This window comes from Notolepis coatsorum, assembly GCF_963971535.1.
Source record: "Notolepis coatsorum genome assembly, chromosome: 19".
Lineage (NCBI taxonomy): Eukaryota > Metazoa > Chordata > Actinopteri > Aulopiformes > Paralepididae > Notolepis > Notolepis coatsorum.
The window spans coordinates 81,455,045-81,471,237 of record NC_140183.1 but is presented as its reverse complement, the minus strand read 5'-3'; the positions used below and the strand labels follow the sequence as shown (position 1 = coordinate 81,471,237).

The following is a 16,193-nucleotide window of genomic DNA, read 5'->3' as shown; positions in this document are numbered from 1 at the left end:
AGGGAGAGGAGGAGACGAGATAGAAGGAGGAGGAGGAGGAGGAGACACAGTGCAGCAGGTGATTGACTTGGTGGTCCCGGCCAAGAGGAAGAGAGGGAGGAAGAGGAAGCACAGTGATTCTCCTTGTCGTCAGAGGTAAACACAACGGCTCAGCAAAAAAATTTAAAAAATCACCATATTAACGAGTCATTCATTCTTGTATTGTGTCGTAAAAAAACTTATTTTCTTAAAACACGTGGGGGGAGAATTTGCCAATGGGGTGAGAGAATGTCACTTGTTTCCGTGAAGATGGGTGTGTTCCAGGGACTTTTTCAAAAGAAGCCAAATTATCATGAAAGACCCAGCTTTATTTCAAGAGACATGATTTGAAAGTGAAATCGACATTATGTCAAACCCCACCCTCTTTTCCTTGATCCTCCAATCATAAATGTTGCTTCCTTCATGAGCAGCGGTTGTGATTGGAGGATCAAGGAAAGAGGGCAGGGTTTGAGATGGGCCAATTCGCTCACCCCACTGGCAGATCTTTTCACAGCTTTCAGAAAATTTGATTTTAAGACTCAAAATAAGCTAAACATAATACTTTTCAAAAATGGGGATTTCTTTTTTTGCAGTGCTCTCCAGTCCATCACATTCTATAGCAGCACGTGGAAATACAATGCAGCCACCCAACCCAACACATCATATTAACACATGGTTTTCAGCACTGTGTGCTAAGCCAGTGCCTTTTCTTTCTTTCTTTCTTTCTTTTTCCTTTCTTTCTTCCTTTTTTCCTTTTCTCTCCCTATAGTCCTATCTCTCTCTCTTCACCCCCCCTTCCCCTCTCCCTCTTTAGTCTTGGTGAGGATAAACCAGAGAGCGACGCCCCTTCTGTATGCTTCGGCCAGTCAGACCTTGACCAGGCTCCGTCCCAAACGGCATCCGTCCAATGGGAGGAGAGGAGTGATGTTCCTCCCAGGAAGAAGTTTCAGCGGTCGGGTCTCTACTCTGATGACTACAAAACCATGGAGTGAGTTCATCAGACATTGGGCGCACATAACCAGAATATCCTTGATACTGTTTTTGTTGTATATTATTGGAGATAAAAAGCAATAATGTACAGGGTCTGCCATATATAGGTTTATTTGCGGTGGCCCGCCACAAATAGATTTCACAAACGTATAGAATGACTCATTGATCATTTCTCATCTTGCATTTACACAATAATTTCCGTTGCTAGACTGAGTGAATCCCCGGTCCCAGTTTGACTGTGTCTATCCCGGTCCCAGTTTGACTGTGTCTATCCCCTGTCCCAGCTTGACTGTGTCTATCCCTGTCCCAGCTTGACTGTGTCTATCCCTGTCCCAGCTTGACTGTGTCTATCCCCTGTCCCAGCTTGACTGTGTCTATCCCGGTCCCAGTTTGACTGTGTCTATCCCCTGTCCCAGCTTGACTGTGTCTATCCCTGTCCCAGCTTGACTGTGTCTATCCCTGTCCCAGCTTGACTGTGTCTATCCTCTGTCCCAGCTTGACTGTGTCTATCCCTGTCCCAGCTTGACTGTGTCTATCCTCTGTTCCAGCTTGACTGTGTCTATCCTCTGTCCCAGCTTGACTGTGTCTATCCTCTGTCCCAGCTTGACTGTGTCTATCCCCTGTCCCAGTTTGACTGTGTCTATCCTCTGTCCCAGCTTGACTGTGTCTATCCCTGTCCCAGCTTGACTGTGTCTATCCTCTGTCCCAGCTTGACTGTGTCTATCCTCTGTCCCAGCTTGACTGTGTCTATCCCCGGTCCCAGTTTGACTGTGTCTCTCCTCTGTCCCAGCTTGACTGTGTCTATCCCCGGTCCCAGTTTGACTGTGTCTATCCTCTGTCCCAGTTTGACTGTGTCTATCCTCTGTCCCAGTTTGACTGTGTCTATCCTCTGTCCCAGCTTGACTGTGTCTATCCTCTGTCCCAGCTTGACTGTGTCTATCCCCGGTCCCAGTTTGACTGTGTCTATCCTCTGTCCCAGCTTGACTGTGTCTATCCCCTGTCCCAGCTTGACTGTGTCTATTCTCTGTCCCAGCTTGACTGTGTCTATCCTCTGTCCCAGCTTGACTGTGTCTATCCCCTGTCCCAGCTTGACTGTGTCTATCCCCTGTCCCAGCTTGACTGTGTCTATCCTCTGTCCCAGCTTGACTGTGTCTATCCCCTGTCCCAGCTTGACTGTGTCTATTCTCTGTCCCAGCTTGACTGTGTCTATCCCCTGTTCCAGCTTGACTGTGTCTCTCCCCTGTCCCAGCTTGACTGTGTCTATCCCCTGTCCCAGCTTGACTGTGTCTATCCCCTGTCCCAGCTTGACTGTGTCTATCCCCTGTCCCAGCTTGACTGTGTCTATCCTCTGTCCCAGCTTGACTGTGTCTATCCCCGGTCCCAGTTTGACTGTGTCTCTCCCCTGTCCCAGCTTGACTGTGTCTCTACCAGGGGTGCGTTGCTCATGGGACGGGGTTGCAACCGGCTCTGTGAGCAGAAGCACACACATGCATGGATGTGCACGCACGTGCACACAGGAATGCGCTGCACTCGACTGATGCGCCAACTCGCCAGGAACCCACCTGGCTACTTTGCATAACAATAGCGCAGGTCGTCAGGTGTGTTCAAATACGTTCTCAGATACATTCGCACAAAACTTGTGAATGAAATGTGTTACATTCCATTCCTAGAGGCAATTAGGCATTGTCTTTAGTCTGTGCGAACGCGAGGGAACATTTATGCGCACGTGCCCGGGAGCGTGCGTGCACGTGGCGTCATTAAAACACAGTGCAACCAGCTTTGAAATCACCAACGCACCCCTGGTCTCTACCCCCTGTCCCAGTTTGACTGTGTCTATCCCCTGTCCCAACCACAACCACAAATAACTTAAGAACCTGTGGGCAACACTGATGTACAATATTATTTTCCTTCAGTGTTCGGTTGTCTTTGCTCCTTCTAAATGTCACACGTCTCCTCTCCAGCCCCCCTCCCCAGTCCCAGCAGGCTAACAGAGAGAGTATGGAATATACACCAGAAGAGCACGACTACAGCCTGTTGCCTGCTCCCATCCATGTTGGTGAGCATGATAATATGCTATTGTCGCTCAGGTCGCTGTCGCTGGTTATACCTGATGGCTTTTACACGTCTTAAAGGCTTAGTTCATCCAGATTCCCCCTGTGAATTCCCTGTGTCTCCTTTGTCCCCTGTGTCTCCTGTGTCTCTCCTATAGGGAAGTACTTGAGGCTGAAGCGGATTGATTTCCAGTTGCCCTATGATGTGCTGTGGCTGTGGAGGAACAATCAGGTATAATCTCTAAGCAGGAGTAATAATAATAATAATAATAATAATAATAATAATAATAATAATAATAATAATAATAATAATAATAATAATAATAAACTTTATTTGTATAGCACCTTTCATACAGAAACTGCAGCTCAAAGTGCTTCACAACAGAAAAAAGACAGGCATAAAATGAGCACATAAAGTGCAGACATATAAAATCAGTTTTTTCACATCTAACATCCCAACAACAGGCCACCTAGTTTATGGTTTGATTCAGTTTTAAATAGACAATAATAAAAAGAGTAAGATAAAATAGACAGAGTAAAATAGTGCAATAGTGCAGTGCAATACAATTGTAGAATAGAATAGATTAAAAAATATAGTGGAATAGAATAGATAGTAAAAGTATGCAATAGAATGGACAGAGTAAAATAGTGCTACAGTACAATCAACAGCGGAGTGTAGGTACGTTTTTAGCTTATTTTTGAAAATATTAAGAGATCTAGCTTCCCTAATGTTCATAGGTAGTGTGTTCCATAACTTTGGTGCATAGTTTGCAAAGGCTGCATCCCCGATTTTCCTTAGACTGCGGCTTGGAACCTTCAATAGACCAGTAGTAGATGATCGCAATGTTCTAGGAGGCACATAGTTGACTAGAGAATTAGCAATGTAGCTTGGTCCTGTTCCATTTAGTGCAAAGCTGTCAACCATCCCGTTTTTCCCGGGATTGTCACGTATTTCAACCTTCCTTCCCGCCGTCATCCCGGTTCCCGTATTTTTCCCGTTTTTTTTACATTTTTATAAATTTTTACAAAATGGCTGCAATTCCACTGCGTCACGACAGGTGGCAGCAGTGTAGATTAGAACGTTAGCACAGTTTTCAAGTTTCAAGTTTCTTTAATAGTTGTCATACAGAAGTACAGAATACTTTTATACAAAATGCTTCTTACTGTTTAAGTTTAAGTTTAAGTTTATTTGGATCCCCATTAGCCTGTTACGCTCCAGAGACTGTGCTAGACAAGATAAGTATGAAATAAAATAGTATAGCATGTAAAATAGAAGTAAAAATAGAAGTCACAGTGTTCAGTATATACATATGTACAATGTTTGCTGCAGAATAGAAGTAACTGAGTTACAGGAAGTCAGATCCGGAAGACGGTTGCGACCCGAAGAAGAAGAAGAAGAGTGACCAGATAAAGGAGGGGTTTAGCATGAAATGTATTACATTCTACAACTACCTGCAAAAGGCAGAGAATCTTCTTCTTCTTCTTCTTCTTTAGATTTCCGGCAGTGTAGACGCATTGTGGTGTATTACTGCCCTCCACAGTTCTTTTGATGAGCTCTTCTTCTTCTTTCTTCTTTTGACTTTCCCGCCCTCCTCAGTTCTTATACTACGCTAGTATGGTTGCCATAGTATGGTCTCTGCCCCCTTTCCCTTCACCATCCTGAAGTGCAGCTACCGCTGCTACTTCTCGGCCAGGCCCCCCTCAGTGATGCACCCCAAGATCTGACTCTGGCCTTCTTGGTCCCCTACAATCCCCTTATTTAACGCACCCTTCACTTCCTCCCACCTCAGACCCTCCATACCCAAGTGCAGAATTGCCTCTTTAACTACCAACTTGATCCTTTCCGTTCTACTCGTAACCAAAGCTGTCGCGTTAACCACTCCTGCCACAAAGGCCACAATATTACATTTCTCCTCCCACACCCTCTTTTTAACCTCCTGCTCCACCCTCTCCGCCGAATGCCCTTCCCCACCCCCCTGTCCCTTATCTTGATCTCCCTGACCTACCACCCTAGCTGCCTCCGCATACGACATCTTTCCTTCCCTTCTCACGCTCTGAACCTCTACCTCCCTCTTCATCACCTCACAACCCCTAAACGCTACACTATGCCCCCCACCACAGCTACAACACTTCGGCCTCACTCCCTCTCCACACTTCCCATATTCGTGTTCCCCACCACACCTCGCACACCTCAGCTTCCTCCTACACGAGAAGGCTATATGGCCAAACTCCTGGCACCTATAGCATCTCAGCGGATTCTGAACAAACTCCCTAACCCTATATGCCATATACCCTACAAACACCTCTCTAGGAACAACCTCACCCTCAAACTTAATCAAAAGGGGCGGCTAGGTGGTGTAGTGCGCAAGGCGCTCGCCACCAATGCAGGAGACGCGGGGTTCGAGCCCAGCTCTCCGCATTGCTATCAGCTTGGCTGGTCGTTCATACTAACACAATTGGCAGTGTTAGGGGTGGGAAAGCTGATGGGTGGGGATCGGACGTTGTGGACAGCGACTCCTACAGGTCGGTTGGTGCGCCTGCGCAGCAGAATCAGGAAGCGACGGGGGCGGCGTGTCCCTCCCACGCAGACCCTCGCCGCTGAGAGATCGCGCTGTGCAGGTGAAAAGATGCGACGGCTGCTTCCTCGAGTACCGGAGGGGACACGTGATGTAAGGCTTCGTCCACATTGCAGCCGGCTTGTGGGAGGCATGGCCTAACAGCGTTCGAGATAGGGGAGGGTAGAATTGGACGATACGAAATTGGGATGGGAGAAAAATAGAAAATGGGAGAAAAAAGTAGATAAAAAAAAATATATATATATATTCAACCAAACTATTCAAACAAAACTAAAAAAATATCATATTTACATTATTTAACAAAATTATAATAAAACACGATACAAAAGTATTCCATGACTGTATAATAAAAGAATACCACTTAATTGAGTTTATTGCAAAAACTCTCACTTTAATAGCTGCCTGCCAGTCAGGCATTCCCAGAGGGAAGCAACAGTTGTTATTGGAGGATCAGGGGAAAAAGAGGGCGGGGTTTGAGACAGGTCAATTGTTTACACGTGTTCCAGTGTGTTGACCACGTGTTGTTTGATTTCAGCTTCACAGACAGCCCGCTGTACCTCTGAAGAAGAGGAAGAGGCCCTGCTGTGAGTAGCCTTCATCAGGTCCACTATGACGTCACTATGTAAACAGAACACATGTTGCTGTAGTGAGAGAGAGAGGGGGGGGGGGGGGTGCTGCAGTGGTCTCAGGTTCTCCTCAGAGTAGACAGTCATTGAAAAAGTAATGTGTCGCCATGGTAAATGGTAAATTTATATAGCGCTTTTCTCCAAAGCGCTTTACAATTTGTTCCTCACATTTTACCCATTCAATCACACATTCACACACTGACAGCGGAGGCGACCATGCAAGGTGCCAACCTGCTCATTGGGAGCAGTTAGGGGGCGAAGTGTCTTGCTCAAGGACACTTCAACACGCTGCCCGGGCGGAGCGGGAATCGAACCGGGAAACTCCGGATTACCAGACGACCGCTCTACCTCCTGAGCCACTGTCGTCCCACTTTTGTCCTTAAATAATACCATGGTCCACTCTAAATCATGGCACCAATGGTACATGGCATAATGTTTTGGTCAGTATGATCATGATAGTGACCAAAAACATGATGATACCGTGATAAGTTGCCAAATAATAGTGAATTATCTTCATTAACACTTTGAGTGCCAACGACGCTATATGTCGTTAGTTCATGCCGATCGTTGAATGCCAGAGACGACATATAGCGTTTTTTTGTCTTTTTTTTTTTATTAGCGATTTGAATTCATATTTCATCAATCTAGTCTCACGTTAGTGCTGCAAACTCTCTCTGAGCTCCATTGGGAAAATACCGCCCCTATCGTCTCTCCCTGTTGTACCCCATTGGATTAGACTGAATGAAACACATGGGGGGGGGGGGGGATCCAGTTTCCTCATTTTACTTCTCCGGCAAGACATCCGAAGAGATCCAAGTCATTGCCGAGCCGCAAAACAGCGTGGAATACATATTTCCAGTACCCAGCGCTGAATCAATAAACGCGATCGATATTTGGAATGGCGATCAGGAAATGGAATAATCTTTTTGGAGAACATCTGATCTGAGGTAAGGAATCTATTTTACCAGTCTTAGGATAATCAGAGCTGTTTTCACAGAGATATCAGCGTTTGCCATATGTGTGTGTGTGTGTGTGTGTGTGTGTGTGTGTGTGTGTGTGTGTGTGTGCTGATCAGGAAATGAGAGAATAGATTTTTCAGCTCGCTTCTCTAGCGTGCATAAGTACACATATACTATCGATAATCTAGCGTTTATTTGAAAACTATTCATAAATAGGCCGAAAAATTACAATGTTTTTTGTGTATTCCAGAATATTCCAGTAAAGGCCGTTTATCACATCTTACGAATCTTTATTATTTTCCTGAAACTTTCAAGAAAACTAGGGTTTTTCAAAATGATATAAAACGGAAATGAACAGATTAAAAAACAATCCGTTTCGACAATGTTGACTGCAAACAAGTCATTGATAAGCGACGGCCAGATTAGACACATAATTTAAGACATCGTTTATGCGTTCACAACGCTATCATTGAAGTGGGTGCTGGCATTCAACCATGTTTTGAGACAGCGACCCGTGGCATCCAAAGTGTTAAGGAGGTTATGTTTTCACCCCTGTTGGTCTGTCTGTGAACAGGATATCTTGAAAAGTAATGGCCATATTGCCATAAAATTGCACATTCATGAACATTCTGACCCCATACAGAAGACCCTATTGATTTTGGTGACCCCCTGACCTTTCTTCTAGCGTCACCATCAGGCCAAAGCCTTGAGCCCATCTTAGTCTTAGTCATACAGTCACAGGATTTGCTGTGAACATTCATGACCCATAACAGAAGACACATGTTGATTTTGGTGACCCCATTACCTTTCCTCTAGCCTAGCGCTACCATTAGGTCAAACTGAAGAATTTCAAATGGGCATTATCTCCTGACCCGCTAGTCGATGCAATTTGCTACGGACATTCATGACCCCTACAGGGAGAAACCTATTGGTTTTGGTGACATCCTGACCTTTCCTCTAGCACCACCACCACCAAGTTTTCACTTTTCAAATGAGTGTCTCCTGACCCTTTAGTCATACATTCTAAAACATTATACCCAGAGATGCAGCTCTTCATGGACAACACATAGGATCTATGAATTCACAAAACTGATGTTGCAGTAGCTCAGTTTTAACTGGCTAACCTTCCCTCTGATATTATCTTTACATAGAAAGCCCATAGGATCGAGCCCAGCTCTCTGTGTTGCTTCCGGCTTGGCTGGTCGTTCATACTAATACAATTGGCAGTATTAGGGGGTGGGAAAGCCGGTGGGTGGGGATCGGACGTTGTGGACAGCGACTCCTACAGGTCGGTTGGTGCACCTGTACAGCAGAATCAGGAAGTATCGGGGGCAGCGTGAGCCTCCCACGCGTTACTCCTCGCCACTGAGAGATCGCGCTGTGCAGGTGAAAAGATGCGACGGCTGCCTCCTCGTGTACCGGAGGGGACACGTGATGCACGGCTTGGTCCACATTGCAGCCGACCAGTGAGAGGCATAGTTTAGCAACGTTCGAGACAGGGGAGGGAAGAATTGGATAATACGAAATTGGGACGGGAGAAAAATAGAAAATGGGGAGAAAAAGTAGAAAAAAAAGAAAAAAAAAGCCCATAGTGGTCAATAGGCAGTTGTATTAAAGATATTAAAGATGTGTTCCGGGCCGTACAGTATTATGTTGTACCGCTACACTTTGCTCGCTTCATATCACAGCCAGGCAAATGAACATAGACTGAAGTTAACCGTTGATCTCCCGGGCGACGGTACTTCATGTATCTTTTATTTGACTTCAGAAGCATTTTATATGACCTAAACTTGAAATCCAGGCCACTTATTTGTCAAACACTTACCCCCGAAGTTGAAGTTGTTGAAATTATCCAACTTCTCAAAGAGTCTTCAAATAAAATGACATCCCTACAAAAACCAACATAGACCAGCATAGCTGGTCACCAGCAATAACGCATGCTGGTGATACCAGCATAATGTTGTGTTTTGGTGCTGGTACTGTATGCTGGTGACCGTACTGGTCCACCAGCATGACACCAGCACTAACCAGCATTGGAAGGAGGCTGGTATATGCTGGTTTTTCTAGCAGGGATGAGGGAGGCGTGCTTACGAAACCAAGCCGCATTTCTCGGAGACGCTCTCTGATTGGCACTGACTGACGCTCTCTGATTGGCCACTGACGCGTTTGCCCAATCCGTGACGAGCTGTGTCTTTGCCCATTTCCACGCCAAACAGCCTGCAAACTACCTGGCGTTCTATCGCCACGCTCTAAGACAAACTCTAACCTTAACCAACTTCGAAAGAGTGCCTAAGCTTAACCGTCGAAAGAACTTGCCGTCACGCTCTAAGACAAACTCTAACCTTAACCAACTTCGAAGAGTGCCTAAGCTTAACCAGTGTAGAAACAGGCGTCGGCCAATCAGAGAGCGTCTCCGAGAAATGCGGCTTGGTTTCGTAATCACGCACCTGGGAGATCTAAGGTTAATGTCAGTCTATTGTTAATTTGCTGTGATATGAAGCGAGCAAAGCACAGCAGTACTTATGCAGCCGAGAACCAACAACCCATGATATCATTCAGTCCTCCTACTCTACCCACAATGCAAAGTGTCTAACATCCACTTTCACTGTTAGCTAGCATTAACGCTAATATTAGCTATCAATAGAGCTATGTCAGCTACCAAATGTTACAGCTAACAGGGGCAGATATTTAATACAGTTGCCCATTGGGTCTCAATTATTCATCCATACCTCTCTCTCTTTCTCTCTCTCTCCCCCTCTCCCCCCTGCTCTCATTTCAAATTGTTGTAAGTGCTGTATTGGCATGATAAGATGTTTTCCAAAGCAGACCTATAACAACAGCATAAGAGTAAATCAGAAACAGTAGCCTGATGGGAATCCAGTAAATATCAGTTAGAAGTTGATCGTCTACATCACTCTCTTGTTTTAACCAGGCCGACTGAAGGAGAGATCAGTCTCCCCCCCACACCATACAACATTGGTGAGTTTGAGTGGCTCAGAGAGTGAGATGTTCCTTTATTTTGCACCTTATGTCATGTTCTGGTTGAGTGGAAAGGAACCCAACCTGAGCATTAAGAGCAAAATGGCCACCGTGTTAATATGGTCAATTCCATCAAAGATCTGTGTCCCGATGGAAAGTCTAAACCTACATCTGTCCATGTGTGTCTTCTCAGGAGGAGCGCCCCAGCGACATCACAAACCTCTTTCCTCACCTAGACATGGAGCCTTTGACCAGCAGTGAGAGGTATGGAAAGAGGAATTACCATTTATTACTTTTAGGTGACCTTGTTGTACTGTATTATTGTATTGTACTGTATTATTATCTTGTATTTTGTCCCTGCCCAGGGATTGCAGATGCAAATTAGCTTGAAGCTCATTCTGGTGAAATTAGACTATTACAACAGACTAAATTAAGCTTGAGACAAATTAAAACTTAATTCAAGGTGTGAGTCATGAGGCATTATAAGATTCCATAAGCATTATGAGTTGCACTATATTTATCAGAGTGCTAGCGTTATGACCAGAAGGTCAAATGCTGTAAATAGGCAAAAATTCTAAGGGTGGAATACTTTATGAGGACTGCTGATGATAACATACAAGATCTATAGCATATTATAATGCATGCCATAATGCATTATATAACATACACTTTTATTGATTCACTTATAGAATAGTGCATATACTGGGGCGCCCTCGTGGCGCACCGCATAGTGCCTCGCACACCTACGCGCCGTCCCGGGTGCTTGAAGCCTTGCTCCAACACGTTCGTGTTTCCGCGTCTCTGATTGGCCAGGTCATGTGACATGTACGCCCAATCGTGGGACCGCAAGTTTCTACACTGGTTAAGCTTAGGCGCTCTTTCGAAGTTGGTTAAGGTTAGTGTTTGTCTTAGAGCATGGTGATAGAACGCCTGCCCTGATTCCAAACTCTAACCTTAACCAACTACGAAAGAGTCGCCTAAGCTTAACCAGTGATAAACTAGGCGTTAGGTAGTTTGCAGGCTGTTCAACCCGGAAATAGACAAACGATTGGCACACATGTCACATGACCTGGCCAATCAGAGTGCAAAACGGGAACCCGGAAACACGGACGCGTTGGAGAAAAGCTACACGCGTCCCGGGTTCGCCTCCCACTCCCGGAGATGATTTGTCGCATGTCCTCCCTCTCCTCTGTCGGTCTTGTATGGCCAAAAAATGGAAGCTGTAAAAATGCTAAAATAAATTTTTAAAAAGAATAGTGCATATACGCTAATTATAATGCTTATTAGGTGCTTATAATGCTCCACAATGCACTTCCATGTAAAGAGTTACCAACATTTTCAACCAAAGAAATTGACATTCCCTAATAGATAGTGTGTACATAAATGAAATGAATGTATGTGTCTGATAAGGAGATAGAGATATATGTAAATTAAAATGTATGTGTCTGATATGGATATATTATTAGAAGATTGTATAATTGGTTGATATGAACATAGATCATGTATCCCCACTCAACTCCAACCCACACATCAGACCACAACAAACAAATGTAAACAAAGTGCAATACCAAGCAGGGCTCTTTTGCCTAGAGGTCACTGTTGGATGGCATTACAGATTCAACCTAGATGCACTATCTTAGATATTCATTTGATATAATTTGAAATGAGGACCATGTAGATTTAGGGTACCACAGGGCTAAAAGCAGCTCTTAACTCATTCAGCATCACAGGTCGGGGCGCCAGAGGGCGCTAGAGCGCCATCGCTTTAATCAATGGGGAGACTGCGACATTTGCGAGTGCTTAAAATATATCTTATATTATAGCTATGGGTCTAATACACCCGTCGATTGTCAGTGAGTTGCTTCCAGTCAACATGCACAAAACAGATTGTTTTTTCATACATTTCCGTTTTATACCGTGGTGAGTAAGAGTATATTTCCAGAGCATTCTGTCTAATCTCAAGAAACTCGAGCATTGATTGATTGATTGATTGAAAACTTTATTAACAGATTGCAGAATGGGTACAATACAGTACGGCTCAATACACACAATTGTTAAGGGGATGCAGACCAGAGAAAGACTTTCGTCTTGTTTACATCAGGGTAAACGGCGCTTCAATGTATTTCCTTAGAAATCGTGCCATTTGTCGCTTGATTTATGAATCGTTCTGAAAATAACGCTAGATTATCGGTATTATATGTGTCATCATGCGTGAACAGAAGCCGGGGCTGAAAAATCGCTTCTCAGTGCTTTGCCTGCAGCCAACATCAGAAACACACACACACACCCTCCGATGGTGGCGAAAGAAACATCGGATTAACCCAAAATTCGTAACATAGAGTCCTTACCTCACATCTGATGTCCTGCAAAAAGATTAATCCAATTCCTGATCGCCATTCCAAATATTGAACGCGTTTATTGATCCAACGTTTTATGTCCGAAAGGCATAATCCACGCTGCTCCCAGTCTCCCCAGTCCATGTGTTATAAACGTTACTCTTGCCCGAGAAGGAAAACCTGGACCGGACTTGTTAGATCAGCGTACAGCCCAAGGGGAAGGGATTTCAATTATGTGAAATACCGGCTGGAAGGCGTAGGCGGCGGTATTTGCCCTTTTGCGAGCTCAGACCCATTCCCAATGATAACATCAGGCTGGATGGATGAAAAATGAATGGATATAGCTAATAAAAGAAATAACGATTAAAACCCGAGTTTTCTCGTGATTGGCGCTGAGCGGTTGGCGAGTTAACCCGACTTTTCTCGTGACTGGCGCTGAATGAGTTAAGGAAATACATATGTGACTAGTAGCGGGTCTACATAGGTAAACACATTTAGTGAAAATAATATGGTAGGATTTATGTTTCTTTATGTATTCCATTAAAACATCAAATATTGAAGGGGGGTAAAAACCTCCCCGAGAGCATATTGCTCCAAATGATGATACATTACTTTGTAAGTTGTAAGTTGTAAAATCATTCTATTTATGCTAGAATCTGTTTCTAGAAATGTCATTTGTCTCCTTTAAATGTTTTTACCTACATTTTCTCATATCGAGAAGGCAAGGCCTATTGGTAGAGCTAGCCGTTAACCCCCTGTATGCTGCAATATGCATTCGTTTTTGGCCAAAGAAGCTTGCATTTTTTACTGTCAACCCAATCAACAAAAATGGGGCCTTTTACCCCAATGAAGAGGAGGCTTTTCCCCCCAAATCTGATCACTTAAAAAATATTATATCATGGCGGCTAGGTGGTGCAGTGGGCAAGGCACTCACCACCAATGCTGGAGACGCTGGGTTCGAGCCCAGCTCTCCACATTGTTTTCAGTTTGGCTGGTCGTCCGTACTAATACAATTGGCAGTATTAGGGGGAGGGAAAACTGAGGGGTGGGGATCGGACGTTGTGGACAGCGACTCCTACAGGTCGGTTGGTGCGCCTGCGCAGTAGAATCAAGAAGCGATGGGGGCGGCGCCCCTCCAAAGCGCAGACCCCTGATGCTGAAAGATCGCGCCGCGCAGGTGAAAAGATGCGACGGCTGCTACCTCGAGTATCGGAGGGGACTCGTGCTATGTATGGCTTCGTCCACATTGCAGCCGGCTGGGATAAAAAGTGGATCAAAAAAAATAATAATATTATATCAATTTAGCTTCAAATATTTTGATGGAATAACTTCATAGTTTGAGATGAGTCAGGTGAAAATATTCTTGGTGATATTGATTAGTGGCATACTGGTAAGCAGTGAAATAGGATGTGTTGCCATAGTATTTTGGGAGAAAATAGCAGGCTTTTAGCCCTGTGGTTCCCTACATGAAATAAGCACATTAGTCTACACAGACCTCCTTATGTCGGGATGGCAATGAGGACCCTGTAGACTCAACCACAAAAAAAGACTAACCTGTCTTTTACTTATCATGTACTTTGCTACTAAGGAATCTACCATGCCTATATTACTACCTACTATGCTAGTATGTCTATACTACTTTTTTTTTTTATCCACTTTTTCTCCCATTTTCTATATTTTTCTCCCATCCCAATTTTGTATCATCCAATTCAACCCTCCCCTGTCACGAACGCTGTTTCTTGCCTCCCACAAGCCGGCTGCAATGTGGACTAAGTCATACATAGCACAAGTCCCCTCCGGTACTTGAGGTAACAGCAGTCGCATCTTTTCACCTGCGCAGCTCGATCTCTCAGTGGCGAGGAGTGCCTTCCTGATTCTACTGCGCAGGCGCACCAACCGACCTGTAGGAGTCGCTGTCCACAACCCCCGATCCCCACCCATCAGTTTCCCACCCCCTAATACGGCCAATGTGTATTAGTATGAACGACCAGCTAAACTGAAAGCAATGTGGAGCGCTGGGCTCGAACAGGCGCGCCCAGCGTCTCCGCATTCGTGGCGAGCGCCTTGCCCACTACGCCACGTAGCCGCCCTAGTATGTCTATACTACTATGCACTCAAGACTGTAGCACCCAAGTTCAACACTGTTTGAGTTGTACCCTTCCTGCTGACCTGTTGTACAGAACTTGTAAGTCGCTTTAGATAAAAGTGTCAGGTAAATCATCTTTAATTATGTGTTCTGTACTAATGTTGGATGCTGTGTGTTTCTCTCTCTCTCTCTCTCTCTCTCTCTCTCTCTCTCTCTCTCTGTGCCAGGAGCTTTGTGGTGAAACACCACGTTTTTCTGGTGAGGAACTGGGAGCTGGTGAGAGACCGACAGATCCAGCTGAGGATCGAGCGGGAGAGGGAGAGGGAGAGAGCAATGGAGGGAGAGGAGAGGGAGGCACGGCGTCCGTCCCGTGACGGAGTCGACGACAGGGACAACAGCCACAAGTCAGGTCCATGAAGCAAGTGTGTGTGTTCGTTTTTGTTTTCTGTAGGTGTGTGTGCGGTTGTGTATTGTGAAGGTGTAATTCTTTCGTACAAATTTTTTTTGTGTGTGTGTGTGTGTGTGTGTGTGTGTGTGTGTGTGTGTGTGTGTGTGTGTGTGTTAAAATGTGTCTGGGTGTTCTGCTCAGGTCCCGCTGTCCTCACATTTGGCTTGACTGCCCGTATCATATTCAGCAGCACAAACCCGAGTGGTTTTCCAACCGCAGAGATTCTTACTGCAGAAATATTTCCCAGTTTCTGCCATCCTTTACTGGTGCACAAGAGTCCAGTGGGAATCAGATCCCCCTATTAACGGCGAAACCACACTCTGTTTCCATCAAACAGACACTGACTGAGCACACATAGACGTGGGGAGAAATAAGGACACACACACATGCATGCACACAGCTTTACTTGGGGACGTTGCATTAATCCTAACCTTAACCTTAATCAAAAACCCCAAAATTAGCTTTTCCTTAATTGGGGGCTAGTGTTTTTGTCCCAGTATTGGAAAAGCCGCCCCCCAATCAACTGTGTTTGTCCCCAATTTTAGTCAGGGAAATCACACACATACACGCTTTCGGGTTTTTTTCTTTCTTCATCACTGCCATCACTAACATATAGTGTCTGACCTCCTCTGCTGAACAGGTCAGCCAGTGGGGGTGGAGGAGGTGACGGTCACCAGGGACTTCCACTGCCAGACTCAGGACCCCCCCAGCCCTCTCACTGCCAGCCCCCACGTGAGTAGAGAGCAGCGGCCTTTCCGACTTCGGGCCGAGAGACGTTTCCCCACAGAAACCTGCCCCTTGTTTCTCGCCCCCCATTCACGTTTTTCCGCCGCGTGGCTGAAAACATCTGCAGCTGCATTTAGATTCACATTTTTGTTCTCCACAGCTTACCAAAACCCAGAATAGACCGGAGGAGGAGGAGGAGGAGGAGGTAGAGGAGGAAGAGGAGGAGGAAAAGAAAGAAAAACAAGAGGAAGAAGAGGTTTGCAGGAGAGAATTGCGGAGGAAGAGGCTCAATGACTTGCTTCTGACCCTGCAGCGTTAAGCTACGAGGAAGAGGTGAGCCCTACAGGTGGGGCGTCAGACGCCACCGTTTAAAGGGATAGTTCAGATCTTTGGAACCC

At 45.3% G+C, this 16,193-nt stretch overlaps 1 protein-coding gene across 1 annotated transcript in view; it reads left to right on the top strand.

The window, feature by feature from the left end:
• Positions 1 to 16,193, top strand: part of LOC311246582 (uncharacterized protein) — a gene marked incomplete at its 5' end in the record, with an annotated part of 28,719 nt that overhangs the window by 10,437 nt on the left and 2,089 nt on the right. Inside the window, 10 exons of the mRNA XM_084336732.1 lie at positions 1 to 135; positions 788 to 1,006; positions 2,970 to 3,064; positions 3,218 to 3,291; positions 6,171 to 6,219; positions 10,153 to 10,199; positions 10,393 to 10,463; positions 14,849 to 15,030; positions 15,710 to 15,801; positions 15,956 to 16,128. The exon at positions 1 to 135 is cut by the window's left edge and continues 205 nt beyond it. Coding sequence (XP_084192858.1) covers positions 1 to 135; positions 788 to 1,006; positions 2,970 to 3,064; positions 3,218 to 3,291; positions 6,171 to 6,219; positions 10,153 to 10,199; positions 10,393 to 10,463; positions 14,849 to 15,030; positions 15,710 to 15,801; positions 15,956 to 16,114 — 1,123 coding nt within the window. The 3' untranslated portion in view covers positions 16,115 to 16,128. The remainder of the gene's footprint in view (positions 136 to 787; positions 1,007 to 2,969; positions 3,065 to 3,217; positions 3,292 to 6,170; positions 6,220 to 10,152; positions 10,200 to 10,392; positions 10,464 to 14,848; positions 15,031 to 15,709; positions 15,802 to 15,955; positions 16,129 to 16,193) is intronic.